Here is a 19,454-nt window from a genome sequence, read left to right as displayed (position 1 = left end):
GGTAAACTATGTTCAGGAGAGCGGAGGTGAGTAAGTTTTCTTATGTTTTCAGTTAACCAGTAGTTATTACGCTCCCTAGGTAGGTACAGTGTCTTTCTTTGGAAAAGAGCAGATAAGTTAAACACAGTTATGTTTGTTAAAATTTATCCAGATAATGAAACATTGGCTCTTTCAATGGGTACTTTTCAGCCTGAAAGCCCTGACAGTTTGAAATGCAAAGAAAAGCAACAGTAGAATTAGTTCATAATTGGAATGTTGTCCAGCTTAGGATAATTTGATCCTTGTCTTGTTTAGAGTCCTCTAGTAACCTTGATATTGTGGTGTGGGGATGTGTGCTGTGGTTTGTTCAAGGTGTTCTGACTGTGTACGAGGGGAGGCTTACAACTCAGAAGACAACTTAATCTGAAGTTAAACGTAGAACTTCAAGGCCTTGAGCTTTGCCATCAAGACTTTCCCACAGGACATTTTTCTGCAAGGCTTTCACACTTGTCATATTGCTGGGGCTTCCCTTTCTCTCTTCACACTCCCCCTTTTTAGGACCCTTATGTTGTTCTCAACAGACTCGTTTTTCCTTTCCGAATTTTGTTCTCTATTCCCTCTCAAGCCATGGCCTACTTAAATAATCATTAACATCACTTCAGGTAGAGAGCAACCTCTAGGCCATCTTTGCCTTCATTAGCACTGAGAAACCAGTTATCCTGGTGATTTTGAATTTTCCTAGTGTGGTAAGTTGTTTCTTTGTCATAGCAACCTTCAGAATTAAAACATGAGATTCCAGGGAAGGCTCAGTGACATGATGGTAGGAATGGTGGTGGCACGGAATGCAAGCATCCAAGACCAGTGTCCCAGGGTGTTGGTGTATCTTGTGTATTGTACTGATTGTGTTAAGCAGCGATAAAAAGTCATTCTAATGAACTGTCATGAAGTTTTCTCCCAGTTTTGACATTTATTAACGTATGGCCAACTCACCCGCTGACCCTGTATGCAGTATTGTAAAGAAGTCCAATATGGGGCCAGGGATTTAGCTTAGGGGCATAGTCGCCTGCCTGGGAAGCACAAAGTCAAGTGTTCAGTCCCCAATACTGAAACCAAAAGTCCAATATTTCATATTTAATTTATAACAGTTTTAGTTTGTATACACATAGGATTATTTTTAAGAAATAATAATAATTTTAAAAATCTAGTTAATTTGTTTTCAGTACTAGATTACCACGGATTATACCTGGGAAGTCCTGAGGTATTTTTATTTTTATTTTTACTTTATTTTCAGACAGGATCTTGCTAACTCAATAAAATGTCCACACTGGCCTAAAACTTGCAATCCTCCTGCTTCACTCTCTTGAGTAGCTGGAGTTACAGGGGTGCACTATCATGCAGAGCTGCAGAGTTTGTTTTCAGTACTCAGTCACTGAAAGCAACATCCTCGTGGAGTCTGCACTTTGCATGTGTGGGTATGTCTATGAAATGTCTTCTAATTGGGAAGTGTACCCATTTCTTGTGTTTTTAATTTATTTATTGAAGCAATTAAATCGTTTAGCTTCTCATTTTCTAGGTTGCGTCTTTTTAAAGTATCCCTGTTTGCCTTGAAATGAGATTTAGAAGTTTGATAAGGAATCACTATTTCTTTGAGTTTAGAAGCATGCCAATTTTGTTTTATAATGTTTGCTGTTTGTTGCTGTATCCCTAGGTGATGGCATTCCTCCACCACAGAAAATTCTTTTTCCGCCAGAGAAGATTTGTCTTAAGTGGCAGCAAAGTCACAGAGTTGGCGCTGGGCTTCAGAATCTGGGTAACACCTGTTTTGTCAATGCGGCCCTGCAGTGTTTGACGTACACGCCACCTCTCGCCAATTACATGTTATCACGTGAACACACCAAGACATGTAAGTGCTGTATGCTGTGGTGTTATGTGAATGTGGCATGCTAAGCTAGTCATTTTTTCCTCAGAAATGAGATGGATTAAGTTGTTATGTAATCAATAAGAAGTTGGTAGGGCTCGGGATTTAGCTCAGTGGTACTGAGTTCAATCCCTAGAGTGCCAAAAAACAAAACAAAACAAACAAAAAAAAGAGTTGGTTTATCCTTTAGAGTCTAGGATTTTTAGTTAGGCCACATAAGAAGCATTTTGTATGTGATTTGAGCTGGGTTGGGTGTTTATTTATTTTAGTACTGGGAATCAAACTTAGGACCTTGTGCTTGTCAGCCAGGTGCTTATGCCTCTGAACTATAACTATCGTCCATGGGGATGGTGTTCAGAAAAACCTTATTTTATCATTACTTGGCTTTTCTAATCTCCTCTGAAGTTTTCTACACTTGTAAAAATGTTTTTGTTTCTCTTGTGCTGGGGATCAGCATGTCAGGCAGATGCTCTACCCCTGAGCTCCACCTCTAGCTCTTCCCTTAGTTGGCAATGTCACCCACTGTCTGACATTAACAGTTGGGGCAAAGGATCAGATCCTGCCACTCTGCCATTCACTGGAAAGCTTCATGCATCTTCAGGCAAAGAGAAGACCTTTCACCACTGCCCCAGTCTAGTGGAGTTTACACAGAGCTTTCCTCTTAGCATTTGAGGGCTCCATCATTACACTACAGGGCAGAAAAATCAGTTACAATGGGCGAATTGTGGTAGTTACTTTTTTGAGAAATCGATCCATTTCTTCTAAATTTATGTGTGAAAATTTCTATAGTATTTATTATCCTTTCAATGTTTTAAGGCTTGTGTTATAATAGTATCCCCAGTTTCATTCCTGATTTTAGTAATTGTTGTAAATTCCCCTCAGCCTGGTTTTGTGCCCCCCAGTTTATTTTTATTCCACGTAGTGTATGTTTCCACTTCCCTTTATTTATTCTTTGATTTGTGGATGAAATGTCTTCAGTTTCCAGTTACGTGGAGATGATCTTTCTTTTCGTGATGTTTAGTATTGATTCCATTGTGATTGGAGAAGACTTAAGTTTTCTGATTTCTCTAAAACAAAGTCTGTTCTTCGTGGATGCAGTGTTCTGTAAATGGTTATTGATTTGGTGTCGTGACTGAGAATATTGTTGAATTTTTCAGTATGCTTTGTGATTTTCTGTTGAATTATTCAGGGAGTCACTGACAGGAAGATGTTGAGGTTTCCATCTCTAAATGTAGGTGTTCCTCTGTCACCTCTCACGTTTGAGTTTGATTCATGCAGTTTTCAGCAGTGTTGTTTGTATAAACACATATAAAATTGGTCTTTGTCTCTATCTCTGTCTCAGAATGGGCTTGAATTTGTAATTCTCCTGCCTCAGCTTCCCAGTTCACTGGAATCACAGGCATGTGCAACCACATCTTGCAGGATTGCTGTTGTCTCAATGCATTGCTACATAAATAGAGAAAGCATTATTTGTGTAAAATATGAATTGCCCTCTGTTTCTCCATTGTGTCTATTTGTGTCAGTATTTATTTATTTATTCAGTGTTGGATATTGAATCCAGTGCTTTTGGTCTGTAGTCCATCTTTATCTGATAGTAACATAGACATTTTTGAGTAATAGAGACATACTGTTTCTTTTCCACCCTTTGATCCTTAGCTTACCTGTAGCATGACATTTGAGTTTGGTGAGTTATAGACAGCATGTGGTAGATCATATGTTTTTAAATCTTTGACTGTTTTGTCAATCTGTGCCATTTCTTTATTTGTTAATTTAATTTTTAAGTTGAACCCACAGCCTTTGCACTAAGCTATATACCCAGCCTGCTTTTCACTTTTTATTTTGAAACAGGGTCTTGCTAAATTTTCTAGGCTTGTCGCAGATTTGTGGTCCTTCTGGTGCAGCCACCCAGAGTCCTGAAATTACATGTGTGCATACCGCGCATGTCTAATTAACCAGTTTATGTAGACATTAGAGTTAATATGATCACTGGTACACCAAGGCTCAGTGTGCCACTTTATGTTCTGTTTTATTATTTGTTCTCCTTTTCTTTTCCTTCCTTTCTTCTTCTCTTTTGTTCTGTTTCGGTTACTTGACAATTTTTAGAATTCCATTTTTATTTACATGGTTTTTTAGAGTATATCTGCTTCTGCTACTCTATGTATGACCATATATATATATATATATATATAAAATACATAATTTATTGGTCTTCTGGTATTATCATGTTATGAGCTTGAGTGTTATTTAGAAACATTGTCTCTTTTTGTCCCTTTTACTTTCTCTTATGTTATAGTTGTTTTAAATATATTTCCTACTTACACTTAGAGTCAGGTCAGGAAGTTTTATAATTTTTGTTTGCGGAATTTTTTGTTCTTTATGAAGGATTTTTTATTTGAAACCTGGGGTTCTTCACATTACAATAGGGGGCTCCAGGTCCTCTGTAAGCTATGCTTTATCCAGCTTTCCTGACACTGCTCAGGCCCAGGAAGGGAGGGTAGGCTGAGGCCAAATCCAGGTTCTCCTTTCAGCTTCCATTGGCTGAGTGGGGCTTGGGGTCCCTGATGCTGTGAGGTGAGGGTGGGGAATTGTACCTCTGCAGGGTCCCCACTGATCCTGCCGTGGGAGTAGCTTTGAACTATTTAACCCTGAGGGGTAGGGTAAGAGGGGGCACCTATGTGTTACTGGCTGGGGATGGATGTGCAGGCTCATGGGGCTTCACCTGCATGTGAGGGGGGGGGACTAAACCCACTTTGAGGAAAGCTCCAGCTCCTAGTCCACTTCCCATAGATCTGTCCTGGGGAGTGGGCTGAGTGCCTCAGAGCCTGGCAAGTGAGTCCAGGCTCTGCACTTGGCATCTGCAGGTGATGGTAGAGGTGGAGTCATAGTTGCTCTGGATAATGTGCCTGGTCTTTTACATAATGTTCAGGTAGGAACAGCTTTAGGAGAGGCTTAAGAAAAATGCATTTTAGTTTATTTATGGGTCCTGAATACTGGAGGCTTGGCTTGCTGCATAGGGGTACCTGGGAAAGACACCGGAGTGGTCACGAGGTAGAAGACAGGAATGAGAGGGGAAAGCATTAGAGCAGAACATACACTGAGGTTTCCACAGGCAAGACAAAGCAGGGCAGGGTGAATCTTTGCACTGGCCCATTCGAATAGTTTCAGTGGGCTCCAAGCTGCAGGCAAGGTCCTTACTTGCCTTGGACCTCATCATGGGATGATTACTGCAGCATAATGCTGCCGCCTGTGTAGACAGGCCAGACAGAAAGGGGCATTTTTTGGACTGTTGAGTTTGCTGAGCAAGGGTACACTCCTGTCTGAGCCATTCCTTGTCTCTAGAAATTGGGAGAGGGAGGGTCTTCCTAGCCAGAAAGGATTTTAAAGGTGTGCCCAAAGACTATTATTTTTATCATAATATTTGGGGAGAAGGTGTACACACACACAGGAGATGGTTCAGAATGTTTTCTAAAGTTGTCTTCCCATTTATACAAGGCTAGGCTGTCTCTGCTCATTTGCTTGGATGGAACAGGCTTTGTTCTGTGCATTTGTTGGTGTTTTTCTGTTGGTGTCTACTTCAGCTCCAAGTCTGCAGTATTGGAGACACAAAGAAACCTAGAGAAACCACTATCATGGCTTGCCAGTGTCCCAAGGTCCCCAGTGTGTGTCTCTTTCTCTGTGCTTCTCAGAGTCTTTATGTATTCGTTAAAAACACATTTCCAATTCCAAGGATGTTTTTGTCGTCATATTTGGCAGGAAGAACAGGAGAAACTACTCCTGTTTCATATCCCCAGATGTGCAAATCTCACCTTTGTGAAAGATGTTGAAGTCTTATTATTATTTTTTAATACTTGAAAGATGTTATTGCATGAACTGAAGGACTGTGCTGTTTCTGACAAGAAGTCTGTCATCAGTTTCCCATTCTTCCTGTCTATATATGGAATGCTTTTTTTTCTAGTTGTTTTCAAGTCTTTATCACTTGTCTTGAGCAGTTCTACTTGGAGTTTCTTGAGGTTTTAAAAAATGTATACGTACTGTTTCCATGAAATTGGAACAACTTTTGGACTTTTAGAAAATAGCCAATACTTCCTAGAATAAAATAAACTTTTTGTGTGCAACGTTCTTTAAATTTAAACACATGTATCATATTTAGGTAAACCACCACCTCTTGTCTCTCAGAATATACAATCATTTCATGACTTGTACTTAAAAATGTTCCTTGTACTGTGCTTTTGTCGATAATTATTTCTTGATGTATTTGTTCCATTCCGTTACTTTCATACTTCAGTTAAGTGCATATCATGGGCAACTTGATACTGTCCCTCAGCTCACTGATACACTTCCCTTTTATTATAGTTATTTTAAGGTTTCTTTTCCCTCTTTGTGTGTTATTATGGATAGGAGTTAACCATTCTTCTGATTTGTTTACATGCCACCCCCCCCCAAACTTCATGCAGGAATGGAGGTGACTGAATCTAGCGTTTGTGATTGGTTCACTGTGCAGGGTGGGAATTGGTGGTGTGAGTGTTGAACCGACCAGTGGTGGGTAGCCAGCATACAATATAAGGGAGGGAAAGAGTCATGCCTCCCACTTTTGCTCTTTCATTCTTGTCGCTTGTGGCCACCACGAACAGCTGCTCCTCAGCCACACCACCCTGCTTTGGAGCCAGGTGAGTATGGACTGAAACCTCCAAAAAATGTATGCTAAATATACCTTTGTTTGCTTCACTTTGGGTGTCAGGTATTTTGTCTTAACAATGAGAGAAAAGTAACCAAGACAGCCAGTGTAATAGGCTACTTTCTATTCATAATGAGTGTCTTCAAATTCACTAATGTTTTGTTCTATAACGTCTAATTTGGTATTAATCCCCTTGAGTATATTTTCACCTAAGAAAGTCTATTTAAATGCTTTTGAGCTATACTATGGGGTGTAGAAAGCTAGAAATAATTTTGATCCTTTCAATGTTTTTAAAGCTTTATTTGATAAGTTCTGAACAGCTTTTGTGTAAATAGAATCTATTGTCTTTTGGGGCCAGATAATTTTTTCCTGTAAGGAGATATAGTGTTTTTTGTAGGATATTTAGTGTACCTGGCCTCTGACAGCTAGCTGCACATAAGAGCACATAGCATGAACTAGAAATCAGTTTTTTGTTTTTTTGTTTTTTTGGTTTTTTTTTTTTGTTTTACAATTGTTTTTTTCCTTTGAACTCATGACCGCCTGCTTGCAAGGCAGGTGCTTATGCTGCTGAGCTATATCTCCAGCCCCCTAGAAATCAGTTTTTAGCAATTTTATTTCAATTATTGATTTTTTGAAAGTAATGAAAGAAAACCATAAAATGGAACAAAACACAACAGTGAAAACAATATTGAATTTTCAATAAAAGACAGAAGGAGATCCCCCATAGTTCCTACAGTGTATATTGTCATCCTCTAAACAGATGCTCATCTTACTGGCTTTAGGCCTCCAAAGTATCAATCAACACAAACATTAGTTTGTTTTTGTACTTTGATTGCTATCATCTTGGCCTGTGTTCTTCTAAATCAATTGACTGCGCCCAAGGGGATGGTGAGTCTCTACTTGTCTCCTAGCCCACAGGGCAGCTGGCTCACAGCAAGGCATAGGGTGACTTCTTGGTTCTCCTCTCTGCCCATAGCTGCTTTTGGCTCATGGTAAGGGCAGGCAGACTTTATGGTTCTCTTCTTGGCCCATAATTTTGTTGTCTTTTTACATTTTAAAAGACTGAAAAGAAGAACATTTTGGGGCCACAATTTATGCTCAGGAAAGCAAGAACATTTATGTAGAAATTTCTAACTCCTGTTATGGCAGACATTCTTTCACCTTTTGAAACTCCTGGTAACACAGGAAAAAAATTCTTCTTTTACTTGTATAGAATCAGTCAGACCACAGCCTTTGAAACTAGGAAAAGTATGAGTTGTTTTGATTGTGTGACCTTGGAAAGACTTTTAACTCTCGGAACTTTTCCCATAGAGCCTATCTATACTTAGTATTTGGGTTCTTTAGAGAATTAAATGGACTAAATGTAGACAGGTCGATGCAAACACATAGCAGCTTCTACTTTTATTTTACCTCAGGAATGTGCTCTTCAAGTATGATTTACTGTCCAGTCACATTTTGCTAATATGAGGCATTGCTATCTATCTTTCAGGCCATGCAGGAGGATTTTGTGTGATGTGTATAATGCAGGCACATATTATCCAGGCACTCAGTCATCCTGGGGATGCTATTAAGCCCATCGCTGTGATCAGTGAACTGCAGGGTAAGTATCAATCGCGGAAGTATTTCTTGGCAATTAGTGTTTTCCTGAGATGAGGGCTGATATCACTAGTCCAGTGAATGGCACACATCAGCCTCCCAGGTAGCTAGCACTACAGATATGCACAGTCATGCCTGACTTTTAGTTAGTAATAGTGGCCTAGATGACTTTTAAAAAGTCAAAAGTTTATAACAAAACAAACAACATGTCTTTCATTGTATATGGTTATCTCTTTAATTAGTAGTGCATGTTTTGTAATAATTTTACTATATAAACTATTTAAAAAATATAAATATAATAAAAATACAATGCTGACCTTAGTTTAATATCATCAAATTTTACATGATATAAAACTCAGCTTGTTAATAAAATCATTTATAGAAGCCATTTCTCAGTTGGATTTCTGTGCTGAGTAGTCTCTGCTACTTGCCCACAAATTTCTTTAAATGGTTTGTAATTGATTTTAATTTGGTAAATTAATCCTGTTTTATACGAGGTGACAAGAACTGTCAAAATAAAGATAGTCCCAGTTGGCCAGGGAGTTAGCTCATTAGCCTAGGATTACAGGCTCATACCAACACACCAGGCTCTGTGTACTTTTTAAATTAACCTTTCTGTCTTTGTAATTAGTTAAGTTGTAATAAAATGCATAGAAATAAAAAAAAACTCTTGGCTCTTAATCTGTCATCTAGCTTGGTAATTATAGGGATGCATAACCATGGAATGGTTAACTGTAATCATTTGCCTTAAAAGGTGCTAAACATTAGATATTAAAAAGGGATTTGGCATTATTGGTGATGCAGATTGAACAGTACAGAAATCTTTAGATCATACTGGAGTCTGGTACAATTTAGGTAGGACCGATTTTTATCAATTGATAAGCTATCAATGAACACTCAAATTTAAAAAGACAATCTTTAAGGTAAAAACATAAAAAGAATACGGATTGCTGTGTTGAATATCTTCTCCTCCTGCTGCTCCTCCTTGTTTTTGTCCTTGTCCTTCTCTTCCTTCTCTTCCTCCTCCTCCTTTTCCTTCTCTTCTCCTTTTTGTACACGCAGGCAAATTTTTTACAACTGAGCTAAATCCCAAGCCCACTTCTCTTATTTTTCTATGTCATTCACTTCCAAGACAATTCTGTACCTTCACCATATTTACAATTCTGTCCAATCACTCGCAAACTTTTCTCTGAAGAATTGCTTCTTACTTAACTTGCCCCACTACACTCTTCCACATGTAGCATCGAAATGGTAGAGAATATATTGGGGCTTTGGAGACAGCTCAGTGATAGAGCACTGGTCTAGCATGTGCCATGCCAGAACAGCTTTTGTTTGATTATTTATATATTTACTTTTAGCAGGTATAAGTAACAACTGTTAGTCTTTAGAAAAGTGTCATTGTCCTGAATGTGTTCATTTGTATACAAATACAGTAGAATCGTGGAATTGCTATTTTTGTCAGTCAAACTGGTGAAATAGTAGCAATTTTACATGATTTCAGTTGGAGGATATTTCTATATTTTCATACATATGCAAAACTCAGGGTATAATAGATTTTCTGTTATTCGTATATTTGTGCTGATGTCTTCTTTATAATTTGAAAATCATAAATCATTTTTGCAACTGTTTAGTCATCGAGAACGACTGAAATGAGAATATAACTTGTTCTTGGTCATTGGTACAGGATATACGTTGAATATGTGTGTCCTGCATCGGGTCTCTTATGGATTCGAGTGTCATATTCACAATGGGTGCACTCACCTCACATTTTGGATGAACTTGAGTCAATAGAACTGAGGTTGACTTTATTCAAATGAATTGTGTCAACTTGGTAAAGACACGAGACTCACCGTGTGGCTGCTCCTGGACTCTCAGGAACTGCTGATACTGTGGGCTTTGGTGAGAGTGCGTAGTGTTTGTGTGAGTGCTGCTTTCTTATTCAGTACGATGTCTGGCAGTTTCTAAGGAACATAAAGTGTAACTTTGAAGCCTAGGCATTTAATATGTAATGATAAAGGCTTGTCTTAATATTTCTAGGTATAGCTAGTCACTTCCGGTTTGGAAACCAAGAAGATGCTCACGAATTTCTTCAGTACACTCTTGATGCTATGCAGGAAGCGTGCTTACAGGGCAGCTATGAGTGAGTGCAAGTCATTTCTTCGGGTTACATCTCTGGCTTATCACACGTATTTTGCCTTTTATGTTGGAAACTTTACTTTTTGGCTTTACATTGCCCGTTCCCCACCTGATTTGCATAATTTACCATGTCTAAAATTTAAAAAGATGTGCTTACCATCACAATTTAAAGGTGATAAATTCTAGGTGTTAGTAAATGAATACTGTTTTTGCTATTACTTAACTTCCGAGTGCCAGCATGCTTTGGCCATCTAAAAGTATTTGCTTCTTTCTAATTGAGCCAGACATTTTCTCTGTTGACCTACAGCCTTATAAATATGTTTCCTGCCTCTTTTCTCTGTTTCTCCCTCTCTGTTAGTTACCAGTTCCTCTAGCTTCTTCCTGAAATCTAAATGCAGACTCAAGAGAGAGATGGGCCAGACAGTTATGTAACGTTCCTAACCCCCCTGCCCCTGTCCACACCCCTGGTACCGGTACCTCCCTGTGCATTCCACTCACTGTCCAGGCCTGCGTGGTCTGGATGATGGCAGACTCTGCTTCCCTCCCTGCTTCACATCCCACACCGGGTGACGAGGCCGCTGGGACTGCCTGCCTCTTGCTGGTTTGCTTCTGAATCTAATTTCTGGCTTGATTTCAAAGTCCCTTCACGATTTAGTTCCTTCCATCCTCTTCTCCAGATACTTACTGTGTTCCACCAGGCGGGTCTGATCTCTGGGTACCATGTAGACTAATTTTTAAATTGTTCCCTTTTGTACATGCTTGTTGTTTTATAAATATGCACCCTTTAATGTCTAGTCATAGCACCTATAATTTAGCACAATTCTTAAATCACTGTTTTGTCTTTTTCAGATTAGATAGACACACTCAGGCCACCACCCTCATTTATCAGATATTTGGAGGCTATCTAAGATCAAGAGGTAAGATTGTATTCACAAGTCCATGAAGTGACACAGGCATGTGGTATTAGAATGCCAATAATTGAAATAAGGGAAAATAGACTCCTTCCTCTTCAGTGGCTGCCCCTATGTCAGTTTCTACTATGTTCTTCTGGTAGTTCCTTATTCATGAGGAACTGAGAGGCAATTACAGAATATTTTGTGTTTGTCTTAACTTTAGTAGTAACGGATTCCTTCATACCTGCCATAGTGGTCATTTATTTTATTCTCCTTTGGATGGTTACTTAGGTTTCTATTCTGTATCACCAGTGCATTACTTGACAGCACTCATGCTTTATGTGTGTCTTACTATCTTCTCATTTTTGAGCAAAATACCTGAGATCTAAAGTTAAAGGGGAAGAGATTTATGTAGCTCATAATTTGTAGATGTTTCAGTCCATTATCAGCTGGCAACAAAGCTGAGTGGCACAGCAGGGAGGCAACAGTTCATGGTGGCAGAAGAGGGCAAAAGAAGCAAGAGCAGAAAGACTGGGGGGAGCAAGCTTCTCTGTATTGTATGCAAACTACCTGCCCTAGGGCAAGTGTAGGTAGCTTCAGACCATGTCTTGCACAGGCTGAGGATGTTTGCAAAGTGAGGATGATGGACCCTGCTAGATTATTAGTTAATATTTTAAACTTCTCAAGTTGATCCAAAGGATTGACAATTATAGCATCCTAGTGTGTAAGCAACTGCACTAGGGCATGTCCTCTACACTGTGGGATGCATATCTGCTGAGTTGCTTAGTGAAGCTCGGAAACTTGTCAAGGTGACCCAATGTATCAACCATTACAATGTATAAGTAAAAGTGCATGTGATAAATTCTTAGTAGTATTATTTGAGTCATAAGTTATATTTTAAATTTTAATATTGGCATTTTGTCATTCTAAGAGGTCATACAAGTTTATATTTCAGCCAGTAGTATACTAAGGTCCAAATTCATGAGTCTTTTTCATACACTGTGGATAAGATTAACTAGTCTGCCAATCTAGCAGAAGAAAAATTATACTGTTTTAATTATCTTTCATTTTAAATTGTTTGTATGGAAACAGCTGAGACTGCCATATTGATTATACTTTGATTATCTTTTTCACTTTATTTTTATTTCAGTGAAATGTTTAAATTGCAGAGGCGTTTCAGACACTTTTGATCTGTATCTTGATGTTACATTGGAGATACAGGTAAATCTCATACTTTTTGTGGTGGTCAAGTTGTAAATCTTTATTACTCTTTGACTTTTCACTTAGTAAGTGTTAATCAATCTGGTTTTGATCTTGCAATGGCAAACTTTAATTGGGGTGGGGGTAATCATCCTAATGGGAAAAGTTTTTTTTTTTTTTTTGTGGCCTTGGAAGTTAATCCCAAGGCCCTCTAGCCCTTAGTCAGTTTCCCAGTCTATTTTAAAAATCATTTTGAGGTTGAATCTGAATTGATCAAGCAGGACCAAATCTTACAATCCTCCGCCTTCAATCTCCAAAGTAGCTGACAACACAGCCACACCATGCCCATAGAAACAATAATTCCCCCATTAAATGCTGCATTAATTTTCTGTGTCTTCTGCTTCCTTGCTTGCTCTCTCTGTCTCTCACACAAGCCACCGGCAGTGTGGGAAGATGTGGCATTGATGCTTTTTCCTCCCAGGATGTTCGCAGTGTTAACGAGGCATTGGCTCAGTTTGTGAAGCCAGAACAGCTAGAAGGAGAGAACTGCTACAAGTGTAGCAAGTATGATGGGGTGGTGTGTGGCTGGCAGTCCCTCATTTGGCCACTCCAGTTGAATCTTTAGAGTATTTCAGAGAAATAATGAGTAGAATTCTAGAACACCAAAAAAAAAAAACCATCCATACATTAGACATCTTAATCCCTTTTTTCTCTTGACTTCAAGGTGTAACAGTATGGTTCCAGCTTCAAAGAGCCTTTCTATACACAGACCATCTAATGTTCTCACACTGTCTCTGAAACGCTTCTCTAATTGTACCGGTAGTAAAATTGCCAAGGTATGTAGATAATGTTATTAACATTTTATGTGGAGCCAAGATTTAAGTGCCAGCAGCTTTTCAGGGTTACAAATGACCTCACTGCACACTTTTGATGATTTACTTTCTACAGTTTTCTTGCACTGGATAGCAGGGGAATAAATCAAAGAATTGAGTAAAGGGTTTGGTTTGTGTGCTTAAGATTATGTGTGTCTTTACTATACTCTTGAGGTCAAGCCTGCTGAGAAAATTGGTGACTCTTATCTGTATTAGGCATCCATAGTCAATTCTTTGATATCCATGGTAATGAAAGTACACAGGTAGAGTTTGTATAATCTGAAAGTCCAAAGAAGTCTTTCTCACTAGATCGTCCCTCTCTTTCATCCAAGTTTATGTTCTTGTTTTCTGATTTTTCACTTATATTCAATTTTCCTATTTTCTTTCCACTTGCTAAAGTTTGAAAGTGGTCAAAAATTCATGTCCAAGGCTGACCATGGTGCACTCAGGAAGTTAAAGCAGGAAGATTAGGAGTTTGGGACCAGATTGAATGATATAGCAAGTTTAAAGCCATCCTGGCTTACAGAGTGAAGTCTTATTTCAACAAACAAACAAAATTGCAATGAAATACACGAGAAATAACTAACGTATTCTTTAATTATTTGAAGGAGTCTGGAATAGAGTCACATGTCAGCACTAGGGAATCTGAGGCAGGAGAGGTTTTGCAAGTTCAAGATCAGCCTAGGGTTGAGGCCAGTGTGATCTACAGATTAAGATCTTGTGTCAACAAAGCTACTTACTTACTTAATTAATTAATTAAAACTAAAATAATTGGTATTGAATGCCCAGAGTTGTCATTTTGTGACTATCACCTATCATGTTTTTGGGGAATTCACTTAATATGCACCTTAAATTGTTTAATGAAAATAAAGACTGAGAATACCTTAGTTATCCTTAGACCTGGTGTCCTTTAGGTTTATCTTGTCTTTTGAAAAGTGACTCAGCACACTGGGTTTCTGCTGGAAAATCACTGTGCCATGTAGTGCGGGTCTCCTGGGGCACCGTACAGGCACTGTGCCTGAACATCTATGGCATTCTGTGCCTTTAGAAATGACATTCTTCTCCTTTGTCCATTTCTGTTTAGATTGTGAAATACCCAGAACATCTCAATATTAGAGCATACATGTCTCAGCCTAGTGGAGAAGCCATGCAATATTCTTTGTATGCAGTGCTGGTCCACACCGGATCTAAGTGCTGTGTGGGCCACTACTTCTCCTACGTAAAAGTAAGTCGTGTGGATTTTGCTCTTGCTTTTACATAGACTCTGTAAGACAGCAAGCACTAGCATTCTCTGGGGGGAAAGCTGGCAGGTTTACAAGTGAATGCTTCTTTTCCTCCTCCTTCTCACTGTGTCTTTGTCAACTTGACCAAATCTAACATTTCTCTCTTGCTGGCTGTCTTTTGCAGGCAAGCAATGGTCTGTGGTACCAGATGAATGATTTCATGGTATCACCCAGTGATATTTCATCTGTGCTGAGTCAGCAAGCCTATATACTCTTTTATATCAGGTAATGTCAATGAAAAATCGGCCACTTTTTCTGTACTGTAATCGCTTTTCAACTCACCCACATTCAATTCATTTTTGAGTTATTTTTTTAAAAGCCAGTTTTTAGGTTTTACCCTTTTGCATGCTCTCCAGAGTCCGGAGGACATTTATGAGCTCGGGTTAAGAGCGGGAAGTAGCTCAGTGCCCCTTGGCACTCAAAATTGAGAGAGGCAGAGGAAGACAAAGGTGGTGACTAAGATGGTGGGGTGGCTTATGCTGCTACCTGAACATGTGAAGTGGCCAGAGGGCTCAGGAAGGGAGCTCTGAGTACCCTGCCTGGTCACACCCAGCACCTCTCTAACACTGAGCACAGTGCTGGTTAGGTATTAGTGTGGGCTGGGACAAGCAGTTGGTTGATTCTGATGTGGCTCTAACTTACAAATTCCACTTTTAGAAAATATCTGCTGTGCCCTCCACAGTGTCCCCTGCCTCTTTCATCCCACCACAGTCAAAGGAGAACGCAGGCACTATGACTGAGCCACACCACAGCCCCCAAGGTACCCCTGTGAAAATATGGTGGCTTACGGTTAAAAATATCCTAAAGTGTTCAACAATGGCAGAATGATGGGTGGAAATACTATGCAGTTTTCAAGAGAGACTTTTTTCATTTCTTCCTTTTTTAAAGACCGTTTCTTGCTGTGTCACCCATCGCATGCTGAGTGCTTTTTATAAACCCCTCCCTTTTTTAATGCTTTGAGAACGTGCTGACTGTACAAGGAGGGAAAGCAGTTTGTTATGAGACCTGGTGTTGCACAACAGATGGGGAGATGATCTGTCCAATGAAAGGGGAACCTTCTGTATGGACAGGACGATACATTTGTTTCCTGCTTTCCCATACACTCTCAAGGTTTTCTGCAGTACTCCATATTTTTAATTAAAAATACAGACAGAAAAATAGGCATCTGATAGCAGCATCCTCAGAATAGCATTTGAAAATACTGTTTCCTTTACCTCGCTGGCCTTGTGACCTGGACTACGCACCCCAACAGTGACCCACACCCCTACTGCAGCCAGTGCATCCTGTGGCTCTGTGCAGTGTGATGTACAAGCAGTGCCGTTGCCATCCGTGTGTTCCAGAGCGACTGAGTTTGTAAAGCAGTCCCTACTCAAGAGGCCCTTTGTCCTCCTAAGCCCTCTCTTTCTTTGTCCCTAGGACCTATGATGTGAAGCACGGAGGTGAGGTTACTGCTCATTTCCCCTGCCACCCCTGTCAGTTCTCTTCACACCCGGACACCCATCAGTGTACCTCGACCAAAGAGCAGGCTGCACCAGGGTTTAATGGACCACAGCTGCCATCTCACATGACACGGGTAATACTTCACATGTGGCCTCTGATTTTTACCTCACTCTAAGAGTCTGTCCTTAAACACTCAGGCTAACACTGCAGTAGTTGCCATGTCCTGTCTACAACTGGAATTCTTAACAAAATCCTATATTCAGGTCTTTTATTTCAAAACATGAAATGTACAGTTATTTCAGCATCAAAGATGATGGAGAGGTACACGTGGTATGAGCATATTTAAATGTTGGTACCCACTGTGGACCTGGGCTTTAACCTGGTGTCATATTGAGTTTTTAACTCACATTAGCCCTCAGAAAATTGATCCTATTAGAAGGACACTTTGTATCCACATAGCTATTTTAGGAATGAGCCATTTTTCCTCTGTGCTGTCCTCAAGCGTGTGATCATGCCCACGTGTCTGTGTGCCCAAGGGACCTGACAGTCCGCAGCGCGCAGCCATTGGGGACCCCTGCCCAGGCCTTCTGCAGCTTGAACTGCACTAGGTCATTGCTGCTGTCAGGTTTTGCAGCTCAGTTTGAGTTTGGTTTGAACCATGAGATTATCTGGTTAAACGCTTTTTTAAGTAGACTTTTGGGCTCTATTTCAGTTGCCTTTATGAGCTGGGGTGATGATGAGGTTTGTGATGGCCCGCTGCTGAATTGGGCAGCGCTTCAGAGACACATCCGGGGACTGACAAAGCAGAAAGCATGCACAGTGGGAAAGGGACAGGTGCAATAGACATTTTAAAGAGGTTTTTAAAACATATTAAGTATTTTTTTGTTTTACCATGCTGATTCAGCAGCTACTTTAGAAAATTAAGAAAACACCAAATAGGTCAACTAGTATTTTCCAGTGAACCAGCCGTCACCTATGTTGTCACAGGGTCCAGGGCTAGTACTGGAACCTAGAGCAGTAGAAGTGCATGAGTACAATGCTGACACCTCAACAGGTGACACCCAGCTGTCACAAACCCACATGCAGAGCCCAAAGCAGCCTTTGCTCCATGCCCATGTGACTTTCTCCTTTGTTTGGAAACCAATTGCAATTCTTGCTTCTGTGACTTCTGTCTGTACAGTGGTGACCTCCTAGGAATGCCAGCCAAGGAGAGCATACATGAACCCATGCCTAGAAGGACCCAGAAAGAATATGGTCCCGGGATGGTGTTCTGGGAGACATATATGTCCTGTGTGTGAATTAGTTTAAAATTAGGGCCTGTGATTGGTGCCTGTGGGTAGAGCAGATGCAAGAAAAGGGTGGTGGTTGTGATTTTGTGTAATTTGTCAGTCACAAGACCAACGTGGGAAGGCCGTAGGCTGGGTGCTGACCTGGCTCTGGCTTTCTCCCTTGCAGAATCTGCCTTACTGGAACAGGATCAGGGCACCAATAGACACATCAAGTAGTTCCACGTGGAGTCCTGGTGGAAATCCCAAGGTGAACAGGCCTAGGCCTGTTCAAGCTTCTACTTCTGTTCCAAACCGGTGAGTTTACAGACCCTCTGAGAGTCCACAATACCCTATGAGGGCCTGCGTAGAAATCTGAAATTAAGTTTATAGAGAATACAATTGTTCCCACATTCAATGTTTTTATTTTTAAGAAAACAAAACTGAAAGAAATAAAATAGAATAGACAATCAAGACGAAACAATGAAGATGATATAAGACTTCAAAACAAGGTAAAAGGAAACCAACTGTCTACCACGATGCTGCTTACTATCTCCAAAATAACTTCCTGTAACATTAGGCACAATAAAATCCAATAAAACAGAACCAAATAAAACCAATCAAAACAAAGCAATGAAAGCAATACAGGCCTACAAAACAAGACTGCAGGAGTACAACAGTGGCTACCATAATGCTGCTTCTTTTCTAAAATGTAGCTGTTTTTACCATCAGACGTAATGAAATCAAACAAACAAAATAGAAGTATCAATCAAAACAAAACAATGAACACGATACGAGGCTTCTTGTCAAGATAAAAGGAAATGGCTACCATAATGCCTCTTGTTATCTTCAAAATAACTGCCATACCATCAGGCATAATCAAATCAAATAAAACAGCAAAATAAAACTAATCAAAACAAAACAAAGTCATAGGGGACTTCAGGGCAACACAATTGGAATAAAACAGTGGCTACGATAAAGTATCTTGATATCTTCAGAGTAGCTGCTTACACCATCAGACATAATAAAATCAAACACAACAAAATCAAAACAAAAAATCACTTCAAAAAAAAATCAAATCAAGCAATACATTGCTCCAAATAAGATAATAGGAAATCCATAATGGCTACCATCATACTACCTTTTGTTACTTCAGAAATAGACATTCATGCCATCAAGTAAGATAAAATCAAGCAAAACAAATCCATAAAACCAAGCTAAACAGAAAAAGAACAATACAGGGTATGAAACAGGGTTTAGATTAACAATGGCCACAGCCTTCCCCCTGTAGACACCTCTTCCCCTTTCACCTTCACAACATCTATTGTGCATTTTGGATCCCATCAACTGCTTTAGTTTTTATACTAGGGAGAGAGCATGATGTTCCCTCTTGTGACTCTGAATCATTTCACCATGAGCATGATCTCATGTTGTATTCCTTTACCCACAAGAGCCTCAAGGTTATCTTTCTTTCTAGCTGAGTAGCTTTCCATTGTGTAGAAATGCCACCTCTCTCCTATCCTTTCTACAGCTGATGGGCAAGAGACCCCTACTTTTTTTCTGATTCCCTGTCATATAGAGCACTTTTCTCTCCTTAGACTATCAGTCTATGAATTTCCTTTTGAGTTCAATGTGTTTCTTGAATAAAGCGCAGTAATGGGTCTTATCCCCTCATCCACTCGGCCTGTGTTTCTTTTTATTGGTGAATGGAGCCATCTACATTAATGTTATGGCCTCCATCCACTGGCTGGTCTCTGCTGTGCTATTTTCCTGCCACTGGCTGCCTACTTTTCCCTCCTTTCAACTGAGTTCCCCAATCCATGGTCCCCTTCTGATGCTCTTTCTGGAATTCTGGTCTTATTATCTCTCACTAACATGTGCTTTAGTATTCTTCGCAGGGTTGGTTGGGTGGCTATGAATTCCTTCAGTTCTTTGTCATGGAAGTATCTTGCTTCTCCATTAGTTTAGAAAAAACTGTTTTCCAGGCTACATTGATTTGTGCTGGAAGCTGTTTTCTTTCAGGACTGGAAATGCTTCACTCCAAGTTCTTCTTGACTTGTTGGTTTGTGTTGCGAAGTCTGTCATGAATGTGATGGGTTTTTTATAGGTGATCTGTTTCTTTTTCATGCAGCTTTTCATATTGTGCTCTTGTGCTGAAATTTTGGAATCCTGATTATTATATGTATTATATGTGGAG

At 39.8% G+C, this 19,454-nt stretch overlaps 1 protein-coding gene across 1 annotated transcript in view; it reads left to right on the top strand.

The window, feature by feature from the left end:
• The window catches only part of LOC134472560 (ubiquitin carboxyl-terminal hydrolase 42-like), a 40,265-nt gene that overhangs the window by 13,515 nt on the left and 7,296 nt on the right, over window positions 1-19,454 (top strand). Inside the window, exons 5-15 of the mRNA XM_063234486.1 lie at window positions 1,688-1,882; window positions 8,062-8,172; window positions 10,206-10,308; window positions 11,154-11,221; window positions 12,348-12,418; window positions 12,879-12,961; window positions 13,122-13,233; window positions 14,354-14,494; window positions 14,677-14,777; window positions 15,969-16,125; window positions 17,448-17,575. Coding sequence (XP_063090556.1) covers window positions 1,688-1,882; window positions 8,062-8,172; window positions 10,206-10,308; window positions 11,154-11,221; window positions 12,348-12,418; window positions 12,879-12,961; window positions 13,122-13,233; window positions 14,354-14,494; window positions 14,677-14,777; window positions 15,969-16,125; window positions 17,448-17,575 — 1,270 coding nt within the window. The remainder of the gene's footprint in view (window positions 1-1,687; window positions 1,883-8,061; window positions 8,173-10,205; window positions 10,309-11,153; window positions 11,222-12,347; window positions 12,419-12,878; window positions 12,962-13,121; window positions 13,234-14,353; window positions 14,495-14,676; window positions 14,778-15,968; window positions 16,126-17,447; window positions 17,576-19,454) is intronic.

This window comes from Cavia porcellus, unplaced genomic scaffold, assembly GCF_034190915.1.
Source record: "Cavia porcellus strain 051 isolate PalLab524CR breed Dunkin Hartley unplaced genomic scaffold, mCavPor4.1 scaffold_23, whole genome shotgun sequence".
NCBI classification, from domain to species: Eukaryota; Metazoa; Chordata; class Mammalia; order Rodentia; family Caviidae; genus Cavia; species Cavia porcellus.
The sequence above is the reverse complement of the archived record's forward strand: the minus strand, read 5'-3'. Positions and strand labels throughout refer to the sequence as shown.